General features: G+C 42.4%; 1 protein-coding gene across 1 annotated transcript in view; it reads right to left on the bottom strand.

Annotated features, from left to right (window-relative positions):
• The window catches only part of DSCAM (DS cell adhesion molecule), a 765,964-nt gene that overhangs the window by 63,444 nt on the left and 676,371 nt on the right, over positions 1-26,149 (bottom strand). The window contains exons 22-23 of the mRNA XM_045084552.1: positions 20,466-20,599; positions 1,255-1,408 (exon numbers count right to left, since the gene is read on the bottom strand). Coding sequence (XP_044940487.1) covers positions 1,255-1,408; positions 20,466-20,599 — 288 coding nt within the window. The remainder of the gene's footprint in view (positions 1-1,254; positions 1,409-20,465; positions 20,600-26,149) is intronic.

Genomic DNA, 26,149 nt, shown 5'->3' with positions numbered 1-26,149 from the left:
GGTCCGTTTTGCGCAGCAAGCATTACCACAGGATCTTCCTTCTCGGAGCAGGGTCTACAGAGATGGTTCATGGATGGCAAAGACCACGTTTTCAGTTATTGACCTTCTGATTTCTCATCATAACAAAAATACCCTGGCCAGGGAGCATCATATTTCTGCCATTGGTGATTTGGCATCTTCCATTTCAAACCCTTCAGACCATCCTTCTATAGGATGAGGAATGTTTTTGCAACAAAACTGGCATGATTAGGAAACCCAGCTAGGGTTAGGGGCTTCTAAGCTTTTAGACATCCCCCTTCCTACACACTGAATCCAAAAAGCTATGCGCATGGTGGGTTGTGTGTGAGTGAAGACAGATGTATTTACTTTCTATCTGCAATTGTATTCAAAATGGGGCAGCATTCTCTTTTTCCCCTCGCTATTTTATTCTGTCTTTTTCTTAGCTATCACATTAATAAGAATGACATCAAGAGTTCTTAAAAGTAAAACTGGAATCTTGGAATGTTCTTTTACATTCTCTTTTAGACACCTAGCAGGCTTGTTAGTAATAAATTGCCAGTGTGGTATATTCCAAAATCAGGGGGCATTTCCTGCTGGCCTAGAATTGTGAGGTTAGTACACTTATTCATGAAAACTGCTAATTTAGTGGTACCCTAAACACTGAGTGGTAGCAATTATCAGAAGTAGAATAAGAATATTCTGTGCCTATATGTGCTTTTTAGGACCAGTATAACACCTCAACGTGCAGATTCTTTATTGGTTTTTAGGAACTTTTATTCTTTAGTGACTCTGACTTCCCACTGTTAATTAAGGCCTTTGTGTATAGTATTCTATCAATAGAAGAAGAAGTAAATATTTTATTATATTTATAAATTTCCAAATTCCATATTTTCTGCTTTAGAAGTTGGATGCTTACTTTTGATGTAAGAAGGACTTCCTTGGGAAGTTGCTATGTGGTGATTTTCACCTACCCAAGGGGTGAAGATAGGCTCATTTCCCTTACTTTCTTTAAGACTCTCTGAGTTGTAAACCACCCACACTTAGCACTGTGTTCACTTCTAGGAGGATTCTTTTCTGCTTTGCACAAGAGCTAGTGCCAGCTAGCAGCAACCTTATTTCTTAAGCTGAAATGTGATAGCACGTGTTCTGATTTCTGGTGATTTTTAGGGCATCATAAGCTTTGTTTCTGGTAGAGGAGGGATTTAAAACAGTACAATGAGAGTGGGAAATGAGATCTTTCCTACAGTGGCGCACCTTTAGCTAATGGCTCCACCATGATGATTTCGCTGCTGTTGCCTCTCCCAGCTGAAGTCACAGCTACCACCCAGACACTGTACTGACGGTTCCGACTCAGGTTGGGAATTCTGTAGGAAAATGAGTCAGGAGAGGCTTCAAACTCGCTGATCACCTGTGAGAGGAGACATAAATGTTCCCACATTCAAGGAGGCAAATGGCACACATGGATTTCCTAAAGGCACAGTTATTAACATGTTATCTATCATAAGAAACAAAAGCTGCGGCTAATCCTTTTCTAAAAGGCTGGGATATAAGATATTGATATACGTGTAAAGAGCTTACGTTTCTCTCTGCAGCAGCTTTCACAGCTACCAAGGAGAGATTTAAGCCCTGAAATTACAGGTTATGGCACATCTGTTTTATGCTGTGATAGAGTAATGAAAACAGATTTACCCTCCTACCCAAAACAACCTTAGAGCACTCAAGAGTATATGAAACCAGTCTCAAAACCATTGCACACCAGGTAATGAAGAACAGAGCTCTCTGAAATATGGGAAACAGAGAAAGTGATCCTACAATTGTGGGGTTTTACATTTTGGGAGAGTCTCCAGGCCATGGCACAGAGACGGAGCCCAGGAGGAGCCCAGAGGCTTCCCTGTATTGAGAATTTACATCTGAGAGACTGGGAAGAAGCTGGAACTCAGAGGACAGAGCTACATGCAGAGAGAACTTCGGGGATTGGAAGAGGGTCCCACATGGGTATTCAGCAGAGTAGATCTGTGCAGGTATGAGAGGAAACTACCAGAGACTAGAGAAAGAACTAACTGAACAGACTGGAGGTCACAGTGCCCAGCATTTACACAGGGCTGGGAATACTTCCTGTTCCACCAGGCACATTGGGAGACCTCAAGGTTCACTGGGCATTGGATACAATGCATCAGGGTCTTACCTTGGTGGTGGGGAATAGTTAGGCCTAGACTGAACACCAACTGGTACTGCCTAACAAATATTAAAAGCAAAATTTATATGGATGAAATTGTCATAAAGTAACTTAACTGCATCTCAGACCAAAAGTCAGAATATTTACAGCAGTAAAAATATCCAGTACTCAATAAGGTAAAATTCATAATATTTGACATCCAACAAAAATTTTCCAATAAGAATGACCCAAATACCCATCAATTGATGAGGGATAAACAAAATATGTGTTGTATCCATACTACAGACTATTATTCAACAATAGAAAGAAGTGAAGTACTAATACATGTTAACTTGGATAAATCTTAAAAATATTATACTAAGTGGAAGAAGACAATCACAAAATATAACATACTTTCCATTCCCTTTTAATGAAATTTCCAGAATAGGCAAATCTAGGGAGATAGAGAGTAGACTAGTGATTGCCAGGGGCAGGGTAGGTTTTGGACAGAATGTGGAATGATTGCTATGGGGTATAAAATTTCTTTCTGGGATGATGGTGAATGTACTAAAATTAGATAATGGTGGGTAATTCTGTGAATATACTAAAAGCCACTGAACTACATACTTTTAATAGATGACTTTCATGGTATGTGAATATTTCAAAAAAGCTGTTAGAAAAAAAATTCAGGAATGCAAAAAAAAAACATAGAGAAACATTTCTTTCATAAAGAAAATATGATTTAATCCTCACTGACCTATTATTGACACAGATATTAAATTTAACAGAAATGAGCATTATAATAGTTACTATAATTGTATTATAGCTGTATTTTAATTATAGATAATTAAGAATTTAAATAGGTACATGAATGATAAAAAAATACCCACGTCAAACTTGAAATGGATTTACAATATGTTAAATGAAAGATGCACTGGATTAGATTAATAGTAGATTAGATTTTCAGAAATAAAGGTCAGTGAACTTGTAGATATATCAATATATTAAAAAAAAACAGAAAAAAAGAGGGTAAACACTTCACAAACTATCGTGAGTTATGGGACAACATTGAGCAGTGTAACACATATAATTGGAATCACTAAAAGAGGGAAGGGAGGCACAATAGAAAAATGCTTGATGGAACAGAGGCTGAAATTTTTCCAAATTTGATGAAAACTATAAACACAGAAAGCCAAGAATCTCAGTGAACTCTAGACACAAAAATATGAAGAAAACCATACCAAGATGTAATCAAATTGCTGAAAACTAGTGATAGAAAATCTTAAAAGTAGTCAGAGAAAGGATATGTTTATGTGAAGGAATAAAAATTAAAATGTCAGCAGACTTCCTGTCAAAAAGGATCCAAATGTTTCCTGTCTTGCTAATTTTGGCCATTCTAACTGGTGTAAGGTGATATCTCAATGTGGTTTTAATTTGAATCTCCCTGAGGGCTAGTGATGATGAACATTTTTCCATGTGTCTGATAGCCATTTGTATGTCTTCACTGGAGAAGTGTCTGTTCATGTCTTCTGCCCATTTTTTTACATGATTATCTGTTTTGTGTGTGTTGAGTTTGAGAAGTTCTTTATAGATCCTGGATATCAGCCATTTGTCTGTACTGTCATTTGCAAATATCTTCTCCTGTTCTGTGGGTTGCCTCTTTATTTTGTTGACTGTTTCCATTGCTGTTCAGAAGCTTTTGATCTTGATGAAGTCCTAAAAGTTCATTTTTGCTTTTGTTTCCTTTGCCTTTGGAGACATATCTTGAAAGAAGTTGCTGGCCAAAAATTAGCAAAACAGGAAACAACGTGTGTTGGAGAGGATCTGGAGAAAGGGGAACCCTCTTATACTGTTGGTGGGAATGCAAGTTGGTGCAGCCACTTTGGAGAACAGTGTGGAGATTCCTTTAAAAAAATTAAAAATAGAGTTTCCCTATGACCCTGCCATTGCACTACTGGGTATTTATCCCAAAGATACAGATATAGTAAAAAGAAGGGCCACCTGTACCCCAATGTTTATAGGATCAATGGCCACAGTCCCCAAACTGGAAAGAACCAAGATGCCCTTCAATGGACAAATGGATAAGGAAGATGTGGTCCATATACACTATGGAGTATGATGCCTCCATCAGAAAGGATGAATGCCCAACTTTTGTAGCAACATGGACGGGACTGGAAGAGATGATGCTGAGTGAAATAAGTCAAGCAGAGAGAGTCAATTATCATATGGTTTCACTTATTTGTGGAGCACAACAAATAGCATGGAGGACATAGAGGGATGGAGAGGAGAAGGGAGATGAGGGAAACTGGAAGGGAGGATGAACCACGAGAGACTATGGACTCTGAAAAATAATCTGAGGGTTTTGAAGGGGTGAGGGGTGGGAGGTTGGGGGAGCCACGTGGGGGATATTATGGGGAGCACGCATTGCATGGAGCAGTGGGTGTGGTGCATAAATGATGAATTCTGTTACGCTGAAAAAAAAAAAATCCAAATGCTAATGAATGTTTCTCCCAAATTTGTACACTGAAAGCTCATCCCCAAGGTGATGATATTAGGAGGTAAGGTCCTTGGGAGGTAATTAGGTCACGGGATTAGTGCCCTTATAAAAGAGACCCCAGGGAACTCCCTTGCTCCCTTCCACCATGTGAGAACACAATGAGAAATCTGCAATGCATAAGAAGTCCTTCACCATAACCCCACCATGATGGCAACATGATCTCAGATATCCAGCCCTTAGAACTGTGAGAAATAAATCTCGGTTATTTATGAGCTACCCAATCTATGGTACTTTTGTTATAACAGTCTGAACCGACTAAGACACCAAGGAAGAAGACAGTGGAACAGCATTTTTAAAGTATTGAAAGAAAAAAAGAAGTCAACCTAGAATTCTACACCCAACAAACACATATTTTAAAACTAAAGAGAAATAAAGACTTCTTAAAAATTCTAAAAAGCTTAAAGAATTTATCATCAGTAGACATACACTATAAGAAATGTTAAAGAAAGTCCTTCAGTCAGAAGGGAAATGATACCAGATTGAGATATCAATGTACACAAAGGGATGTAAAGTACTAGAAGTGATAACTGCATAGGAAAACATATGATTTTTTTTCTTATTATCTAAAGCTCATTAAAAGATCATTGATAATCAAAAGATCATGATTTAGTGTGGGGTTTGTAACATAAAAGTAAAATATTGATAACAATTGTGCAAATATTGAGATAAAAAAAAACAGAGGCACACTGTTATAAGGTCTTTATATATGCAGTGTATACTATCACTAGAAAGTAGAAAATGATAAGTTAAATGTATATGCTTTAATCCTAAAGGAATCAAGGAAATTACAAAATAAAGAAGAAAATAGATCTGAGCCAGTCAATTAAACAAAATGGAATTATAAAAAAGTATTCAATTAATTCAAAGGAGGCAAAAAAGCAGAAAGGAAACAAATAGGACAATACAAAACCAAATGGGAAGATTATAGACTTAAACTTATATTAATATATCAATTAATTATATTAAGGGTAAATGATCTAAAAATCTTAATTGATAGCAGCGATTATAAGAATGGATATAAAAGTAATACACAACAATAACCTGCCTACAATAAATCTTTTTCAAATATTTCTCAGATATTTCAAATACTGCTGACAATGCTGAATTGTGTTCATGTTTTAGTTTTTGTGGAAGGTAAAATACACAAGGGATGAAATTGGACATTTAGCTAAGATTTCTAAGGGAAGTATAGACGTTAACAACTGTGGTTCCTCCTGACTGCTTATGGTAAAATGCAAAAAGCAAGAAATGAATTGAAGAATAAATTGTTAAGTAAAGAGGAACCAGAACTTAAAGATTTGGGGAATTCTTAGCCTATCTATCACAAAAAGAGGAGAAAGTACATGGAGCACTGGGTGTGGTACAAAAACAATGAATACTGTTATGCTGAAAATAAATAAAAAGTAAATAAAGAAAAAAAAAAAAAGAGAAAGAGGAGAAAGTGTGTTGCGGATGAGAACATTAAGGGTGTGGAGCAGCAGCCATGCGAGAAGGAGATTGGCATGGGTGTGAGCCCTGGACTGAATGAGCTAAGGCCCAGGAACACTGCCAGTCTGCACTGAGATGAGATAGAGATAAAGAGAGTTGTCCAAGTTCTTTGGTTCTATAGGCCAGGATGATTGAGCCATTTGGCCCTGAACTTGTGCTGTTCTTTAAGAAAAGGGAAGAATGCCTCTGAAGGATATTCAGAGATCATCTGGGTCACTGCCTTGATTTCAACAGTCCAGAGAGTCTCTGTCTTAAGCCTTGAGGATAGGACCTCCCAGAACTGAGTTGGGGAGACCCCTGCCTGAAAGAGCCCTGGGGGTTCTACTCTGGCTTACAGAACTACAAAATGGACAAAGCCTCTGTAGAGAGCTGAAGTGTGGGCACAGCCCCACTGAGTAGTCAGGGAGGCATTATAATCCCCAGAGGTCTTGAGGGTAGAGCATTGAACTGAAGAGGATTATTCCTTTGCCTTAAGATCTAGTGGGGTAAATACCCAGTAGTGCAATCTGCAGGGTTATAAGGAAGCTCTCTGTACCCCAATGTTTATAGCAGCAATGGCCACGGTTGCCAAACTGTGGAAAGAACCAAGATGCCCTTCAGCAGACGAATGGATAAGGAAGATGTGGTCCATATACACTATGGAGTATTATGCCTCCATCAGAAAGGACGAATACCCAACTTTTGTAGCAACATGGATGGGACTGGAAGAGATTATGCTGAGTGAAATAAGTCAAGCAGAAAGAGTCAATTATCATATGGTTTCACTTATTTGTGGAGCATAACAAATAATATGGAGGACAAGGGGAGATGGAGAGGAGAAGGGAGTTGAGGGAAATTGGAAGGGGAGATGAACCCTGAGAGACTATGGACTCTGAAAAACAACCTGAGAGTTTTGAAGGGGCCGGGGGGTGGGGGGTTGGGTGAGCCTGGTGGTGGGTATTAAGGATACTCCATGTATTGCATGGAGCACTGGGTGTGGTGCAAAAACAATGAATACTGTTATGCTGAAAAGAAATTAAAAAAAAAAAAAAAAGATCTAGTCGGTTTGCACTGTGAAGTTTTGAGCTTACATGGGAGCCCAATCCTTCCTTCTTTGCTATTTCTTCCTTTTGGAATGGGAATATCTACCCTATGTGTGTCCTACCCTTATATTTTGGAAGCATATAACTTTTGTGGTTTCACATATTCACAGCTGGGGAGGATTTTGCCTCTGGATGAATGTACCTGCAGTCTGATCCATACCTGATTCAGGTGGTATGTAGGTAAGACTTCGGGCTTTACAGTAGCTGCTGGGATAACTTAACACTTATGAGGCTCTTGGGATGGAATGAGTATTTTGCACTTGTGAAGGACATGGTCTTTGTGAGGCCAGGGGGGAGAATGGATGGAACGTCTGTGTCCCCCCAAATCCGTATGTTGAAATCCTAATCCCAATATGATGATACTAGGAACTAGGTCATGAGTGTGCAGCCCTCATGAATGGGATTTATGCCCTTATAAGGAGACAAAGAGACCAGAGGTCAGTCTCTCTCTTTCTCTGCCATGTGAAGATACAATAAAAACCCAGGTAAAAGGCCCACACCAGACCCTGGATCTGAGGGTGCCTTGATCTTGGACCTCTTGGCCTCTTGAACTATGGGAAATAAGGACCTGCTGTTTATGCCACCCCATGTGGGATTTTGTTAACAAAGTGGACCCAGGCAAGAAAACTAAGGTACAGAGTAAGTGACTCACTGCAGTCAGAGTGGCAGACAGGCAGACAGAGGCTCAAGCTCAGTGCCTCTGGTCTGAGTCCCTGCTGCCATTACAAGCAACCAAACACTCAAAGGGCTTACTTTGACCCTTGCAAGCTGTTAAGTAGACCTCACGTAGGTCAGTAGGTTTCATGAGCTGCAATACCAGCTCTACAATTAATCAGTGCAAATGTTAATATGCCTCCTCCTCGTCACAGATCCCATGCTTACTCAATAAAAAATAGAGAAAGGATTTCCCCTGGTCGAATGTTTGACTACTGTACATGCAGTGTCCGATGAATAAAGGGACACTATAGGGCTCTTCCACAGTTTCCACAGATGTGGTGCATGTTTTCGTGGGCATGCGTCCTTGTCACCCTACCTTCCCCCTTCACCACCCTTCCTCTCACGCATGCCAGTCCTCTCTTGTGCTTAGAAAGTCACAGGAACATCGAATCCTTCTAGAATTTTAGAGGGAAATTGGCTTGCTTCCTAGCAATCTGAGGAGACAATCCCAAGACTGTGTGTATTTGTATTCTGTAATGCTCCAAGGCTCTGTTGTTGCCAAATTAATTCTAAAAAGCTTAATGATGTGCAAATTATAACAATCACTCCAATTGAACATTAAGCATCAACAGAGCATTAAAATATATTCAGAAAATAAGGATTTTCTGGGAAGAGAACATAGCTTTTAGTTAAAACTCAGTAAGCATCCTGTCTGTAAGGGACAATTGGTACTTAACTACCTCCAAAATAAACATTTTATTTAATTTTTTACCTGCAACCCAAGGTGCACCTAAAATCAATGATAAAAAAATATATAATTTCTAATGCAACAATATTTGTTTCACTGTTTATGTAGAAGATCGACCAAAAGCCAAAGTAAAAATGTTGATCTATAGAAACTTCTTCCTTTTGGAATGAAATTTCCCTATATGGATTGGAGTAAGAAATAGGAGTCAAACTGTCCAGGGGTTCCTGTTCTCTATTTGGGAAATTTAGTTGCACTGGTGTTATCGCCCTCTGATGCCACTCTATTCCCTGGATTGCTGCCATAATTAGGCACCATTTTTCGACTCTCAGAAGTGTAAGCAGAATGTTGCCAACCGACCCATTTAAACAATTTGAAGAGGTTTTTTTTTTTTTTTCTTTATAACATGTGTAACTGGATATTAAATGTGACTTTTCCTGTTGTCTTAAAATTTTAGCAACTGTCTTAACAAGTGAGAGTAGTCCCCCAAATGCCAGTACCTTCTCTCCAAACAAAAAATGTGAGGGCCTACACAGGGCTTTCTGATATTTTGTCCATCTCCCATCTCTGAGCTCGAGTAGAGGCTAAGTCAGGAATAGGATATTCTTTTTTTTTTTTTAATTTTTTTTTTTTTTTTGAATAGGATATTCTTGTGGAGAGCAGTCTCTGTGCATTCCCACCTAGGGGTGCCAGGAATTTTGAGCTCCAAGCAAACCCCTCGGGGAGCTTGGAGTCTGGAAGCTTATAGAGATTGGTGAGTCACACCTGAGGCTACGCAGAGTGGCAAAGGCTATCCCTGCCCCCAGCGGGACAGCCGGCTGTGCTGGGGCTGGCTCTCACTTCCAGTGTGGTGGGTTAAGGATGCTTCTGTGTAGGCCCTGCAGAGGAGGGCAAGACTGATGTCTTGGGACTGGATGTCTCCGGAGGTGTGAGATGCCTCCCGCAGAGGGCTGTCCTGCGACTCTCATAATCACGCGTCCATAGATGGTGCAAAATTCAAATATTGTTAACAAGCTCAAGAGGTGGCAACAGGTAAGAGAAAAGGAGCTAAATGGAAAAAAAGAGCATCAGAAGTTCATGTGTAATAAAGAAGCAAATTTGTCTAAAGTCTCCCCTTAATGCTCAGTCAAAAACACTTGTTCTAAGAGGGAGGATGGGTATTGCTTACTTAGGAAACATTTTCCTCGATAGTTTTGATGAACTATAATAACTGATTATATTTACCTTCCATCAATTATGTCTTTATTGGATACCAAATTTCCAAACACAATGATCTAATTATGTTGGGGCTGACTTGTTAATTTCTTTTTTAAAAAATTTATTTTTTTAAATTTCTTTTTTAAAATTTCTTTTCAGCATTCCAGAATTCATTGTTTATGCACCACACCCAGTGCTCCATGCAGTACGTGCCCTCCTTAATACCCACCACCAGGCTCACCTCCTGGTTCACCACCGGGCTCACCTCCTCAACCTCCCACCTCCTCCCCTCCAAAACACTCAGTTTGTTTCTCAGAGTCCACAGTTTCTCATGGTTGGATTTGTTCATTTCTATGTGCATCCTGTTATGTGCCATTCCCTCCCAAACTCTGTTCAGTGAGGAGGGATCGATTTTATTTCCAGATTTCTCCTGCTATTTCCATTACATTAATGTAATGTTTCAGAGACTCTGGAACATTGAGAGTGTGCAGGGACTAGACCTTCAGGGGAAGCAAGACAGAAAGTTGTAACCTAAAGAAAAGCACACCCCAAAAGAAGGTTCCTAGGATTAATGAGTCAAAAGTGGCAAAAAGAGAAATTGTTGGGGAGGAGAGACAGACGCTTTTCTGAATATTTAAATATTTAAATCTCTAAATATTTAATTTTCTGCTGGCAGATCTATAACTCTGTCGTCTCATCTTCAAAGTTAAGACAGAGATATTAGCCACACTAGAAGATTTGATTATGCCTGCAGTGTGAATTGATCTTGAATGGATAGCTATAACTAAGCTGATAAGGGATGGCCAGAGCAATAGGACACCAGGGGACAACCATGAGAACTCACTGGACTAAAGATCTCTCCTTTGGATCTTGCAAAGAAAAGGTATGCGAGAGCTCTTAGCATGATGCCCATAATGGGAAAAACTAATAAAAAATAGTTACTGTTTGTATTCACAGGCATTTACTGAGTTCAAGTCCAGTGTGTAGACTGTAAGCTAAGTTCCTTCCCCAAAGGAACAAGAAATGATCATATCATAACCTGGCAAACAGAGGATTAACTGAATGAGGCATAGTAAGAACCTGACAGGTTCCTGCTAAAATGTAGAAATAAAAATAATTTCAATTCCCTTTCTAAAACTCCAGTCATAGTTGAGGATATGATTAATATATACATATAAAATGCCTAAGAAAATAAATAAAACTTTGTGTATTTGATTTTTAAAAATATTTATAGCAAGTTTCTTTTATAAACCTTCAGACATGTTGGCTTCCCAAAAATTGTACCAGGAGTGGAAATTGCAGCTCATGAGATAAACCTTGCAATATTGAGAACAGATAGTTCTCATTCACTTGTTCTGCCTTTCTTATTATGCTTTAGTTCTGATGCGTGGAGTCACAGAATTCTGAAGAACTCAACAGTTTGCTCCTTAAAAGAATGGAGAGGTTGCTGGAAGGTTGGTTTTCTCCCTGTGTCTCAGTGTCACTCGCGAAAAGCCCGAGTCTATGGCATCTAGTTTCACTACAGAATTATTTTTGCCTCGTGGTTTTGGTGCAATCATCTTCCTTTCATATTTAAGATACTTCTTAATGGTAAATAAGATAGAATAAATAAATAAATAAATAAATAAATAAATAATAAAAATAAATAAATTTTATTTTAAATAAAAATAAGAATTAAACACAATTAATTATTTTAAATGCTCTTTAGTGATTTCTATAAAGCTGGATATTTATCCAATAATTGCTGGATTCATTTCCAAATCCCTCATGCTATTTAGCTTGATGGATGACTTGCAAAGCCTGTAGCCTTTTCTCAGCCCCTCCACTGGCCACATCTGTCCTTGGTCTATACATCATGTATGGTCCTGATCTTTATTCTCCTTTGGATTACAGTCTCTCATGTCCTCACCATCTCTCCCATGCCGGATGGGTTTCAAGCTGCCTGAAGGTGGCCTGGCTGCACCCCTCCCTCTATGATTTCCTGGGGATCGTAGGTCCCAGCATTGCAGAGTCAGGACTCACCTGCTACTAACATAAAAGGAGGAAACATCTGTTGCATTAAGTTGACTAATGACCTAGAAATTATTTGAATACAATCGAGAATAACTATATAGAGAATGACTATGGATTCACAGGCAGCTCAGACCAAATTATTCAGCGTATCTCATGGATATAAAAAGAATTCCACTTAAAAAATTTCAATTAACTTTTTAATGAAAAACTAATTCTATCAAAGAAGTATGGTGCTTTAAAAAGCTCTGATATCTAATTGTTTTTTTTTTTTTAAGACTCGAATGTTCTGATTTTCTGGATAGTATGTTCACAGCAGTGATTTAAAAAGCCTCCCCCTGAGCAGAATAAGCAAAATAGGCAGCTCTTTTAATTATTGGACAATGACTCTTTGAGGACATATAAAATCTTTCTGTTTAGTGGCAGAGGAATGACCTGGATGACGTTATGAATAAGGAGTTAGCTGGATCAATTTAGGATTTGTCTTTGTTCTTTAAGTTCTCATGTATAATACATTCTGATCTGATTTTCCTTTTATTTCCCTATTTTCACCTCCAGAAGAAGATAATGGATCATGAAGGCTGCCCCATAGGGGTAAACTGGGAGGGTCTGTATGCGTAGTGGGGAGAGGGTTTTCAAGCTACTTGCTTCATCCATGTCAATTTTGATGGTTTTCTCTGAACTTTCCTGAGATGATTGTCATTGTTGTTATATCTGTGTCTGTTGGATACTTTTTAGAAAGTCTTCCAAACAACATATTTTGGCCTTCCAATAATAGAAATTATCATTTTGTAGGGGATTAAAGTTGATGTGCAGAAAAGCACAGAAGAAGCCAGAGTCTTCATATTACTGTTTTAGAATCAGCACCGTCCAATTAGCCAGACTGGCATCACAGGGTACTTTTTTTTCCCAGGCTCTTTTTTTTTTTTTTAAAGATTTTTTGTTTATTTATTTGACACAGAGAGATATCACAAGTATGCAGAGAGGCAGGCAGAGAGATGGGGGGGAAGCAGGCTCCCCCGTGAGCAGAAAGCCTGATGCAGGGCTTGATCCCAGAATCCTGAGATCATGACTCGAGCTGAAGGCAGAAGCTTAACCCACTGAGCCACTCAGGTACCCCTCCCAGGCTCTTTTTAAAAAAAATCTTCTTCATTCACTATAATTTTGCCTCATCTCTTCTCTGTGGTCACCCCACCTGCCATGCAAATGATCTATCTATAAAAATGTTTTATTAATCTGACTTGATCACTATCACTTATTTGATGATGAACAAGCAATTCATTGCATTCTTAGCCCTTGGATTCTTAGCCAACTTCTGGCTATTCCATAATTTCTAGCTTTGCCATCACAGAAAAGAGAGGGCCACCATTAGGTCTTTCAGACAGAACTATGGAAAGATAATTTCTATGTCAGTGATTTAAAAGCACAGCATTTTACCTAATTCCTTGTGAGATTGAAAGCATCTCCAAGTACATAAGATACTTTCCTGCCTTATGAACCAGAAATTTCATTATACAGTTTAACCTCTATTGGATGACCCATGGCCATTATCTATAAAATTTAATTCAACACAACATTTGCTGAACATCCACTATTTCAGAATAATACCAGGCTTTCTAAAGGCAGAACAGTGACTAGCTGGGGGACTGCCCTTCAGCTGACAAGCCACTCTGGGTGGCCCAGTACACCTCCATTAACAATAATGCAAAAGGTTGTAGTTATGCCAAAATGAGGCTGAAAAGCAGTGCTGGGGACCCCTCAGGTGAGACAGAGCCAGCTTCCCAGAAGGCCATCCGCTGTCAGGGTGAAGGGCCTGGACTCTGAGCTCAGACACCTGTGGGTTGCAACCCCTGTCTTTGCCTTGCAACATGCATGTCCTGGCCAGATGGCACATGCTCCACTTCAGTGTCACTATGGCGAGGTCCTAATAACCCCACCTGTATGTGGTAATCATGAAGATTAACTGATGAAAATAAGTATCATTTAAGATGTGAGTCATGGAAGCAATTTTGTGAGTTATGACAATCATTTACAAAATAAAATGGAAAAGGAAAAAAAAAAAACCTACCAGAAAGGGAAATATCAGAGTGCATCACATGGAGCAAGAGTAAACTCTGTTTATGAACCTTTTAGTGTGTGGGTGCTAGATTATGCTTGTAAGATGCATTTCTTGTTGTGAGCCATGAAGAAATACATTTAGAAATCCTAAGCATAAAATGTTTAGTGTATAGCAAATTCTCAAAAATGGTGGAATAAATAATATAGCATTTAAGTTAAAACTTCAGGATAAAGACTTTAAATGAGAGGAGGATGAAAGGGAAAAGGCAAGGAGGACCCAGGGCATGCACACACACGTGCACACGTGTACACACACACACACGTGCACACATGTGTACACACACACACGTGCGTGTGCAAGATCGGGGATGGCTCAAGAACTGGCTGGGTAGGGTAATGGAATAGGAGATAGGAGACTGGACAGGAGCTGGAGCTGGACTGTGGAAATCTGTTCAGGTCATCTTGAGGATTTATGCAAAATGGGAGAAGATCTAGAATGTGAACGAATGGTGATGACAGCAATGCGGACACCGGACTGGCCCTTGAGACTGGCAGTGGGAAGGCTTCTGACCTAGTTTGGTTCCCTAGGTGAGGACCTGAACCTGGGCAATGGTGGTGGACACGGGAGAAGGGAGAGGATTGAAAAGATACTGTGCAAACGACATTACAGATAAGGGGCTGATATTCAATATCTATAAAGAACTTCTCAAACTCAACACTCAAAAAACCAAAAACCTAGTCAAAAAATGGGTAGAAGACATGAACAGACACTTCTCCAAAAAAGACATAAAAATGGCTAACACACACATGAAATACATCACAAACCAAAACCACAATGAAATATCTCTTTACACCCATTAGAATGGCAAAAATTAACAAACAGGAAATAAATGTGGCAAGGATGTGGAGAAAGGGGAACCCTCTTACACTTTTGGTGGGAATGCAAGCTGGTGCAGCCACTCTGGAAAACAGTATGCCAGTTCCTCAAGAGGTTAAGAATAGAGCTATGCTATGACCGAGAAATTGCACTACTAGGTATTTACCTCAAAGATACAGATGTAGTGAAAAGAAGAGGCATGTGCACCCCAATGTTCATAACAGCAATGTCCACAATAGCCAAACTGTGGAAGGAGCTGAGATGTCCTTCAATAGATGAATGGATAAAGAAGATGTGGTTCATATACACAACGTAGTATTACTCAGCCATCAGAAATGATGAACACCCACTATTTGCATCAACATGGATGGACCTGGAGGGAGTTATGTTAAGTGAAGTAAGTCAAGCAGAGAAAGACAATTATCATATGGTTTCACTCATATGTGGAACGTAAGGAATAGCATAGATGACCATATTAGAAAGGAGGGAAATCCAAAGGAGGAGAAATCAGAGAGCTAGATGAACCATGAAAGAATATGGACACTGAGAAACAATCTGAGGGTTTCAGAGGGGAGGCGGATGGGGGAGGGGTAACAGGGTGATGGGTATTGAGGAAAACATGTGCTGTGGTGAGCACTGGGTGTTATACCTAACTAATGAATCACTGAACACTACACCAAGAACTATATACTATACAGTGGCTAACTGAATATAATAAAAAATAATGTAAAAATGGTTTAAAAAAAAAAGAAAAGATATTGTGGAGAGAGGATTCTCATGACACTTGTCACTTCACAGATGCTGTTCCCTCTGGTTGTAATACCCTTCTGTCCAGTAAAATGTCCCCCCTGCAAGCCAGGGTTATATGTACATCTCAAAAAAATGATTCTGATCCTACTGTTTGAGTGACAGCCCCTTGCCTGTGCTCCATGTCATTCTGTCCTCTGTATGTCCCGCTGTGTCCTTTGCCACATCACAGGAACAGTGACCATCTCTGGTATTTTCTGTCCTCCCGAGAACCAGGAACTCCTCAGAGAAAGGCAGACACTCTATTCTTTATCATGGCTGTCCCATGGTCGCCATTGGAGTTGTTCTACAAGCTGCTCTGGTTTTCCTGTCTTCTGGGTTTATGTTGGGATTGGATTCCTTGTTCTCTTGTGGTTGGGGGAAGCCCATGTTATGCCTCTGTCAGACCCTCTGGAGGAGTACTTCTCTCTGCCATAAAACCCGATGTGGACAATATAGAGGAGAACTACCACCAACTCACAATGGATGTGGATGTGAAAGACACATAAAGCTGTTTGTGTAAATCCCTGAGACTCGAGGCCTCTGGTCAGAGGTCAAAGGGTATCGTTACATCATTAGCTTAGCTGGGAAACAGGGAGAGAAGGGGAGCAAGAATGAATTTGGTTCTGGACACGTTGTATATGGTGGAGTCTTGACAGAGACATGGATGGAAGTAAGTAGGCAATATGGGACCAAGTGGTCCTCTAAGATGGTTGGGGTCGGAGAGAAACATTCTTGACCTTTGCAACTTTAGATGATAATTAAATTATAGGAACAGATTCAAGGATTCATGGAGATAATAAAGATTAAGAAAAGAGAATGAAGAGTGTTGAGAAATGTGTACATTTAAGTGTGAGTGTCGAGGGGGAGGGGTCAATGGCCTTGGACAGCCAGTGGAGGCTTCAGAGACAGGAGCAGTGTCCAGGGACACAGACAGTTATAAATAGGGACAGTCAGGAGACCCCACTTGACGGTTCCATCGTGGCACTCCTGTTTGACTTGAGACTACTCGACAATTCTGGGTTTCTGAAGCCACTGTCTCTTGTCTTCAGATCCATGATTTATTAAATCCAGGCCTTAGGGAGGGGATGGCAGGTATAGGGCAAATGCACATCTGCTACTTTGGCTCAGAAGTTACCTAGACCTGGCACAGGTTACTTTCTTTGCCTCCCTGAGACTTGCTTACGTCTATGTTGTAGGCTACACTGCGGGGAGTTTAGTTGCTGGAAGTCGTCTTCTGGATAAGAAGAGTCCAGAACGTTCTCCTCTGCTCAGGCAGCACCGTCAGCTGAACACCTGGGCGGTGCAGGGACTGGGTCACGTTAACCTCTGAATCCGGAGGAACTGATGTGGGGCACGGCTCGTTGATATCATTATTTCAGGCTTTCGGACTTCGTTCTTCAGTGCTGAGATGTTTGTGTGCCTGATTTCACTGTTTCGTCCGCTTAGCACTGTGAAAGAGACTCTTTCTCCATCCTCACGCTTAGCGAACACACGGGATTTCCCGCGGCTGCTTTCGTGCTAGAGAGCAGATCGGCCTCGCTCCTTTCTCTCTGGGACCTTCAAGTGTGTGAACTGATCATTCCAACCATCATCTATGAAAGAAAACTAATAGTCACGGCCCCAAAATTACATGGGTAAGTTCCTGCATCAAATGAATCTTAAGATTTTGCAGCTCGAATCTTCGCCTGGGAAAGAAGGTCGACGTGTCAGGCGCACCTGCTGGTCCCTCACAGTGAGCGTCCCAGCACCACCAGACTTGAGGTGAATTTGCAGCTTCTGTCTGCAATTTCCAATCTGAGTATCTTTGACTAAGCTGTCCGGAGAGGACACAACGATACCAGTGCCTGTGATTAGACAATAGGCTTTGCGCATTATGGAGAAGAGCCTGGAGCTTGTCACAGGTCCTTTCCCTGGGGTCTTTAGAGGACATTTGTATCAGCGAGGAGGTTAGCTGAGGGAGTCCCTTACAGGGCAACAAATTGCAGAGTGTGTGGTGTCCTCGTTCACCTCCCCATGTTCTACATTCAACTATGAGATCATGTCAAAGAACAGAACGCTGGAGAGATGAGCGAGGGAAATACACAGAGCTCACACTGCCCTCTGCTGTTTATGCGGCCACATAGCGGACGCGTCAAAGCGTCGCAGGGGGTGCCCCCAACCAGTCTTCGGACTTCTCAAACCACAGAAGCTCAGGAGGAAACAAAGTGCCTCTTCCCAGTAATTTATACTCTTCCTAATTCCATGTGAAAAAAAAAAAATAATGGGTCGTATTCTCAAGTGTTTCCCTCCGAAGAGAAATGCATTAGTCCTCGCTGCTCTTTCCTTAGAATATATTATTTTATTTTAAAAATCAGTTTCCTATGGGAAATCTCGGTACCTCCCACTCAGTTTTTCTGTCACCCTGAAAGAGCTTTAAAAATAATGTCTATTAAAAGATCAGGGCCTTGCGGTCTTAAGCGAGGTTTGAAGTAGATGAACAGCCATGTGGCTCGAGAGACGGACTGCCTGATTCTGGTTCACTTCACATTACTGAAGTCCGCTCCGGGACTCTGGACCTTCCTCCAAAAACTTACATGCTGCTGCCTGGAAGACCACAGGCACCTCGTAACGGTCCTATTTCTGGGTCCATAGTACTCTTTAATATTGTCAAAAGCAGCATAGAGACACCTAGCTCGTGGCAGTCAGATACTAAATAGGTGAAAAGTCTGATTGTTCCTTCCCATCTTTTCTGGTTAGTTGGATCTTAGGATGGTCGTTTTTGGAAGGGTCTTGTTGGGAAGGTCCTGGGTGGTCGAACTCCAATGTCCTGTGCTTGGAGAGACCATGGAAACCCCTTCCTTCTCCACCCTGCGGACAGTTTGATCATGGCTTCTTGCTAGTCTATGGTGCGGAATTCATTGGCTGGAGGACAAGGACTAACGTGGCACCCAGCATCCGCATGTGGGACTGTCTCCCCCATGCATCGGTCTGTCTGCACCAACTGCAAACGATCCAGGTGTGGTTGTTAGCGTAGAGATAAAAAGCAGATGTGGGGAGGTGCTGTTGGTGTTCTGGGTACCCTGCTGCTCTCTCTCTAGGCTGTTGGACTCAGAACAGCAGGTGTGGGTCCTACAGGAAGTAGATGGATGAACAAGCAAAGAGAGATAACGGAGCGTTCCAGATTCAAGTGGAACGCAGGTGCAGCTTACTCTAGCAATGGTTTTGTCTCTCTTTGGAAGAACAGTTCTATGTTGGGGCTGAGGAGAGAATCAGGGTCTGTGCAGGGGTCCTCCGTGAACTGCCTCTCTGAGTAGCAGACCACGACTGCCGGGCGCTGCCTTGCAGCACTGATTAGTGAGCATCTCTGCGCTGTGAGGGTAGGATGGCAGGTGGGGGTGGGAATTAACAGCATGTTTGAAACCAAAGAAGGAACCCGCAAGAAAGTCCTGGAGCCCATGTTCGACCATTTACATGTGGATTGTTACTTCAGCTCCAGAGGGGCTGCTGCTGACCGGCGTTCTCCAGCAGAGACGTGGGCCTCTGCGAGCTTAGCACACACTCTCCATCTCACCGCCGCTAGTTACACTCACTCTCTGGGGTGCTCCAAGGCCTGGGGGTTCCCGACAGACTCCAGACTTTGGAAAATGTATCACTTTAATTGGAGAATTAATTAATTAAATTAGTTTGAGAATATGAGTCAGCCTTAAAAAGGAAGGCAGTCCTGACAGCTGCTACAGCATGATGACCCTTGGGGACACAGTGCTCAGTGAGGTGAGCCGGTTGCAGAAAGACAAGGGCTGTCGGGTTCACAGAGACAGAAAGCAGAGAGGTGGCTGACGGTGCTGGCGGGAGAGGACATGGGAAGTTCGTGGTTCAGGGGCACGGAGTTTCAGTTTGGGAAGATAAGAATGTTCTGGACGTGAACGGTGGGGACGGTCTCCTGATAGTGTGAATGTGCTTAACGCCACTGACCTGGGCGCTCAGAAATGATGAAGATGGCAAGTTGTATGTGAGGGAATTTTACCACAATACAAACCAAAGTTAGTTTGCGTATTCCTTCCACAAGTGCTTCCTGAATGACTGTGCATGTCAGGTTGTGTGGCCCAGCGGAGGAGGGGTCAGCCATGGTGCCTACCTCTGAAAATGCCTTACATATTCCTATGTAGATATCACAAGATTTTTGTCCCACTTTGGCTTTCTTTTCTCTAAAATTTCCCATTTGGATCTGCTTTTGTATCTGGTCCGCAATACAGCTTAGGTCTATAATTATGACTCGGTAGTGATAATATTAATGAAAATAAATACAGCACTGGGAAGCATTAATTACCCTGACTTTTAATTCTGTCACAGTGAATGAGGCGGACCACGTAATTGTCAGGGTCACAGATCCTCAGCAGAGGCCCCCATGTCTGACACAAGAGGGACTTTCTCGCTCTCCTTCAGTGGGGGATGGGGCTTGGCAGGAGGAAGGGGTGGGAGGTGGGAACACAGGAGGGAGGGCGGAGGGAAGGGGGGAAGCCCACGGGGGCCTGGGGTGCACATAATGGCGAGCCCAACAGCAAAATCAATAGGTGCTGTCCACTGACTATCAATTAAGGCACAGTTAAGACCTTCGGGTTTTGATTTTGAGAAGCCGGCTGGCAGTTTTGTGGGAAGTCACCAAATAAACAATAATTCTAGACAATTGTGTCCCTTATAATGATTCAGGCATAAATGAGGAAGTTGCTTTGTGATGGAGACAACGGGAGAAAGAATAAAACCCCTGGAAGACCTAAGTAGGTGGAAACAAAGGAACGGAACTGTCCCCAGGGAGCCCTCGCAGCTCATTTCTGGAAGGTGCTGGAAAGGCACTTGGTTATTTACCAACTTACTGTGGGGTAGGGGTGGGAGCAGAACACGGTGTACTTCCGGATGATGCCGTTCAGCTTGAGAGGGGGAAGCCAGGACACAAACACCATGGAGGCTGAGGCCGCGGCTGCCTTCACTCCTGCAGGAGGACCTGGAACTAGAAGAGCAGTGCGTTTAGTCATGGTGACGGGGCTTCCCCTGGCGCTCACCCCACGCTGCCTGATAAGACCCTCGCTCCAGCTGGGCCCATGGTCAACTCTTCGAGGATCAGTGCTGATAGGAGACAGAGCTCCACCGGGTCCCCTCGGAATCCACATGCGTAAATCCCAACCCCAGAAGCTCAGATTGTGACCTTATTTGGAGAAGGGGTCTGTTGAGAGATGATCTAGTTAAATGGCGGTCTTTAGGTGGCCCTCACCTAGTAGGACTGGGATCCTTATGGAAAAAAGGGAAATGTGGACACAAAGATAAAACGATGACAGAGGAAGAAGTTGGGCATCAACAAGCCAAGAAGTCTGCAACAGACTCTGCCTCACAGCCCTCGAGGGAACCAACCTGGCTCATGCCTTGATTTTGGACTTCTGGCCTCCAAACTGTGAGACAATGCATCTCTGTTGTTGAAGCCCCCTGTCTGTGGTACTCTGTTCCAGCAGCCCTAGGCACTGACAGTCTCTCTCAGATGAGAGATAGGTGAGCCCCACTAGCTCTGTCCTCTGCCCAACTTTAAAAAGAATTCTGTTAAGTCAGTTCAGCCAGAATCCCCTCAATAATTGATCACTCTTGATACACAATCAACATCTTCATTCTCTACCATACCCCAGGTAATACCTGATCATCCTCACATGCCTTCAGCAAAACCCCTGCTCAGTCCATCTAGTCAGAATGCCCCTCATCTCCTGTCCATAATTTTCCACCCAGAGACCCTACTTCTTCCCTCCATCTCTTGGCTGTAAATTCCCCCCGTCATTTGCATTTGAAGTTGAGCCCAGTCTCTTTCTCCTACCAGGAATCACCACTAAGGTGATCCCCACACATATACCTCACAGCGGTTCCCCTGAATAAAGTCTGCCTTGCCACTCTTTAACAAGTGCCACGAATAACCACGTCTTCCACAGATCTCATACGTTTGGTTGAAGACCCTGTCTTCCCAGGAGCCGTCCCTCCCCATTGTAGCCCCTTGTGATGTCCTGCCTCTGAACAGCTGGGTAATTTAACTTCTTGTGCTACTACAGAGTTTGGCCTTGAACGGGCTGGGGATGTACATCTTGCCTCCCGAGTTAGAGAGACATGAGGACAAACTTCCACAGTCATCACGGACCACTATTCCTTGCCCCCTACACTTGGTAATGGCATCCTTTTGGGCTGAGGAAGGCATAGAAATACTTTTGATGAGGATAGACTTTTGTGTCGGAGATTCCCAGTTTGCGTAGACAACACACACTCTTCTGTAACCCATCTGAGAAGGCAGGATATGGTGTTAACAATATTAAGCATAATTTGGGAGCAAGCTTGAATGCCTGTACCCTCCCCCCATCGTTCTGTTTTCCAGATTGAAGAGGGAGGATGCAGTGAGGTAGGCGGACTATAGGGGGAAGGGGAAAGGGCATTAATGTTGCTACTAGATAAGCCTTGAAGATCTTGTTTTGTTCTTCACTGGCCTGAATATCCACATGGAGAGTGGTTCCCACCTTGATAGCAGTGTTTAAATTCCAACCAACATACGTCCCTTGTGAGCCCTTGGAGGAGTCTTTGAGTCTCTTCCTGCTGCAGTAACAACATGACTGCTTGGTAAACATTTCTGGAGTTGAATGTGTGTCTCACGATGGGCATCTCAACTCTTCCAAGTCATAACAACAAAACCAGTGAACACAGTGAGAGCTAACTTGGGTTGAACATCGTCACCACTTAAAAATACGAAATTTCAGGAGCAGTTTTTGGCAAGCCCTGCTGATGGCAGAGGTCTAGAAAAGGGGACACGTGTAAGTGATGACACTCAAATTACTAAATCCTTAGGAACAAGGCACTGTTGTCCTGAGTAGGGAGGGCATTTGTGCTCAGGCTTCCTATTGGTGAGGGTAACAGCCAAGACATCCACCCGCCTGCAACCTGGATCAGAACCACAAGGGCTCCTCCTGAACACCAAGGATAGAGTGCACACTTTCTTGACTTTTTCATCCTAGTGGATGCCCCAGATTCACCAACACTCTCCATTCCTTCTGCAAAGCCACCACCTTGCTGGGGTTTGCCATGCCCAGCACTACCCCTGCCAGCTTCCTTCTAGAAGTTAGTGCTTGGGCAGCAACCACGGGAGGCTGCTTAGCAAAAAGTCAGTCATGCTTATTTCCACCTTGTTTGTGACAATTACTCTCATCATGGTAACGCGGTTTAATTCAGTATGTAAACCAATGAAATGTGAGTGCCAAAGAAAGCCATTTCCATGACAATTAATAGGACTTCTTTGGAAAAGCTTTCTCAATGGTAAGTTAAAAAAAAAGAAGGTTTGGGTGCACCTGGGTGGCCCAGTCATTAAGTGTCTGCTTTCTGCTTAGGTCATGATCCCAGGGTCCTGGGATCGAGTCCTACATTGGGCTCCTTGCTCAGTGGGAGGCCTGATTCTTCCTCTCCCTCTACCTGGTTGTGCTCTCTCTCCCTCTGTCAAAAAAAAAAAAAAAAAAAAAATCCTTAAAAAAAAAAAGAAGGTTTGGCAAGTTTGGGGCCAAGATCACTGAGAAAAATGATACATATAGTGAAAATCAAGATGAACTGGTTAAAAAAAGTGTAGCAGAGAGATTGTTGGTGCACGGCGGCATGCTTTACTCCACTCTCAGGAAGCCTAAGCCGGAAATGGCAGGTGATCCACGCTGGAAACAGTCATGGAACTGATGACGTAGAGATCTCTTCACCCAAAACTTAAAGAAGTGAGACCATGTTATTTAATTAAAGAATGAGCAAAGACAATCTGAGGGCTTTGGAGGGGTGGGGTTTGGGAGGTTGGGTGAGCCTGGTGGTAGGTACTATGGAGGGCATGTATTGCATGGAGCACTGGGTGTGGTACATAAACAATGAATTCTGGAACACTGAAAAGAAATTTAAAAAATAAATAAAAATTTTTAAAAAAGGAATAAATAGAGAATAAATTTCTATTTGGATAAGTTAAAATAAATGTACATTAAATGTACCTTAAAGTATGTCTCTTGGTCACTGTAAACCTTAGTGACTCTTTGCTTTCTTTGATTATTTCCATTAACTCGTCTTGATTATATCATGTCAAAGGGTTTTCACTGCGTTTACTGTGTAAATCCCCATCTGACTCCTCATACACTGATGTATGATCTGTCTTGTGTAACCTTTCCTTCTAGGGTTGTTAGAATTTTACACAAAACAATTTTATATCACTGTGCAGGAAGGTGTGAATGCTGCATTCTCCCTGAGGGCTTCTGTTCAGTTCTACCTCTTAGTTCTCTGTCCTGGCCAAATTCATCAATTTCTCCAACAAACCTTAGTCTCCTCATCTATGAAGTTGGAACAATAATTGTACCTATTTACAGTTTTAGTGCTAGGATTATGAGAGATACTGCCTCTAAAGAATTTATATGGAGTTTTGCATACAGAAGACACCAAATAAATCCTAGTGATCATTTGTAAGGACAATCTTCATTTCCTTATGTTGCACATCACTAAAGGATCCCAGCCTTTACTAGGATGTGACCCAGTGTGGAACTATAAACACCAGATGTTGAGAGTTACAGAAAACAGATGGTGTAGGATGGTCTGTCTGGGACATATTTTCTTAAAACATTCTTAGTCATCAAGTTACATTTTGTTAATCTGCTCTTCAGTAAAGAATGCTGCTCCAGAGAACCTCTCTCCTGTGTTCTCCTGATTTGCCTATGCCTCCCTGCTGCATTCCAGAAGCTCTTACAGCTCACATAGTCAATCCCCACGGAGATCTCCACTCAGATTCACAGGCACCCTAGACCTATCATGTCCCAAACTGGGATCACCATCTCCCTTTCCAAATCTCCTCTCCTCCTGTACCCATGGCAGGAGATGGCACAGCGATGTGCCACTTCACAGTTGCAAAAGCCAGAACCTAGAATCTCCTCGCCTACCATCCCCCGCAGGATGTGGAAGGTTAGGGAACCCTTGAGACCTTCACGTGGACATGGTTAGTCACTGGCTCTCCTCCTGGCTTAGCGTTCTGCAGTATCAGACCACTGTTTAGGTCCCTGGAAGTGGTATGCTTGTCCCACCCCAGGACCTTGACACAGGTTGATCTGGGGTCTTAGGTTCCTTCTGTTTAGAATCTTTTCCTACTCTTCTTCTTTTCCTTGGCAACTCTTATGCATCCAGCAGTTTCTACTAAATATTACTTCCTTGAGAAAACCTTCTCTGACCATGAGCCTAGATGCATTCAGGGCTCCCAGGCTATCTCTGAAGACCCTTCCCTGTGGAACATGTCAGGATCCACTCAAATCTCCTCCAGCAACCTGCAAGCCCTACCTGACCCATCCTGTTTTCTACTGTATCTCCAGTGTCTGAGTCTGGAACATACTTAACTTCAACGCAGACTTTCAAAGTGAATAGAAAAATGATTTCATCGACTACAGTGTGGTAGGAAGAATTTTAAGATGGTACCCAAGATTCTCTTCCTCTGATAAACATGCCTGTAAAATTCCTTCCTATTGTATGTGGGTGGTAACTGTCACTATGATGGATGGGTTATTCCTGTGATCAGATTATGTTATGTGACAAAAGTGAAGGGATTTTGCAGATATAATTAATGTCCTAATCAGCTGACTTCAAGTTAAACAAGAGGAGAGTATTCTGGGTGGGCCTGACCTAATCAGAGAATTCTCTTACAAGAGGGTCTAGAGGTCAGAGACTGAAGAACTCAGAGAGATTTGAAGCAGTAGTGATACACTCCCATGGGTCTTGAAGAAGCAAACTGCCCCTCTGGGGAGGGCCTATGTGACAGGGAACAAAAGGTGGCCTCTGGGCACTGAATTGATGGTACCAGTCCCCCACACACAAGAAGCCCAACCCTGCCAACATCCAGTGAGCTTGGGAGAGGACCTGACCTCAGGTGAGCCCCTAGCCCCAACCAACACCTTGACTTCAGCCTGTGAGACCCTGAGCAGGGGACCCAATTGACCTGGACCTGGACCCCTAACCCATGGAAATGGTGAGATAATAAAGTTGTGTTATTTTAAGGTGCTAAATTTGAGGTGATCTGTTAGCATAAAAAGTGAGTCCGTACAGTTAAGGCCCCTGATGATGTGTTTTAATGTAAAATGTCAAAGCCAGTGCTTTGAAAAAATACTGTTGTGATTTGAAGTATAAGTCTGACTACGAACACAGATGCTTCAGCCAACTTCTTTATTGTCATGATCACTTCTCTGGCCTTGGTGATCAGGCAGAGGCAGGGAGTGTGTGTGTGTGTGTGTGTGTGTGTGTGTGTCACAGGTGGTGTCTGCATGTGCATGTGAGCCTGTGTTTATGTGATCTATCATGGCAGCCAGACCCACCTGAGCCCAGTGCTGCCGAGTTCCCCCCGAGCCAAGTGCAGACTGTCATCCATGACAGCCATCACGGTCATGCCACGCACACGTCTCTTTTCTAGTCTCATTTCCACAAGATGCTGCTGTTCCTGGCCTCTGCTCTTATAAGAGCTGTATTGTCTACACATTCTTTAAAGGAGACCAGT

Source organism: Mustela putorius, unplaced genomic scaffold (assembly GCF_011764305.1).
Source record: "Mustela putorius furo isolate JIRA1106 unplaced genomic scaffold, ASM1176430v1.1 tig00000765_pilon_pilon_pilon, whole genome shotgun sequence".
Lineage (NCBI taxonomy): Eukaryota > Metazoa > Chordata > Mammalia > Carnivora > Mustelidae > Mustela > Mustela putorius.
The sequence above is the reverse complement of the archived record's forward strand: the minus strand, read 5'-3'. Positions and strand labels throughout refer to the sequence as shown.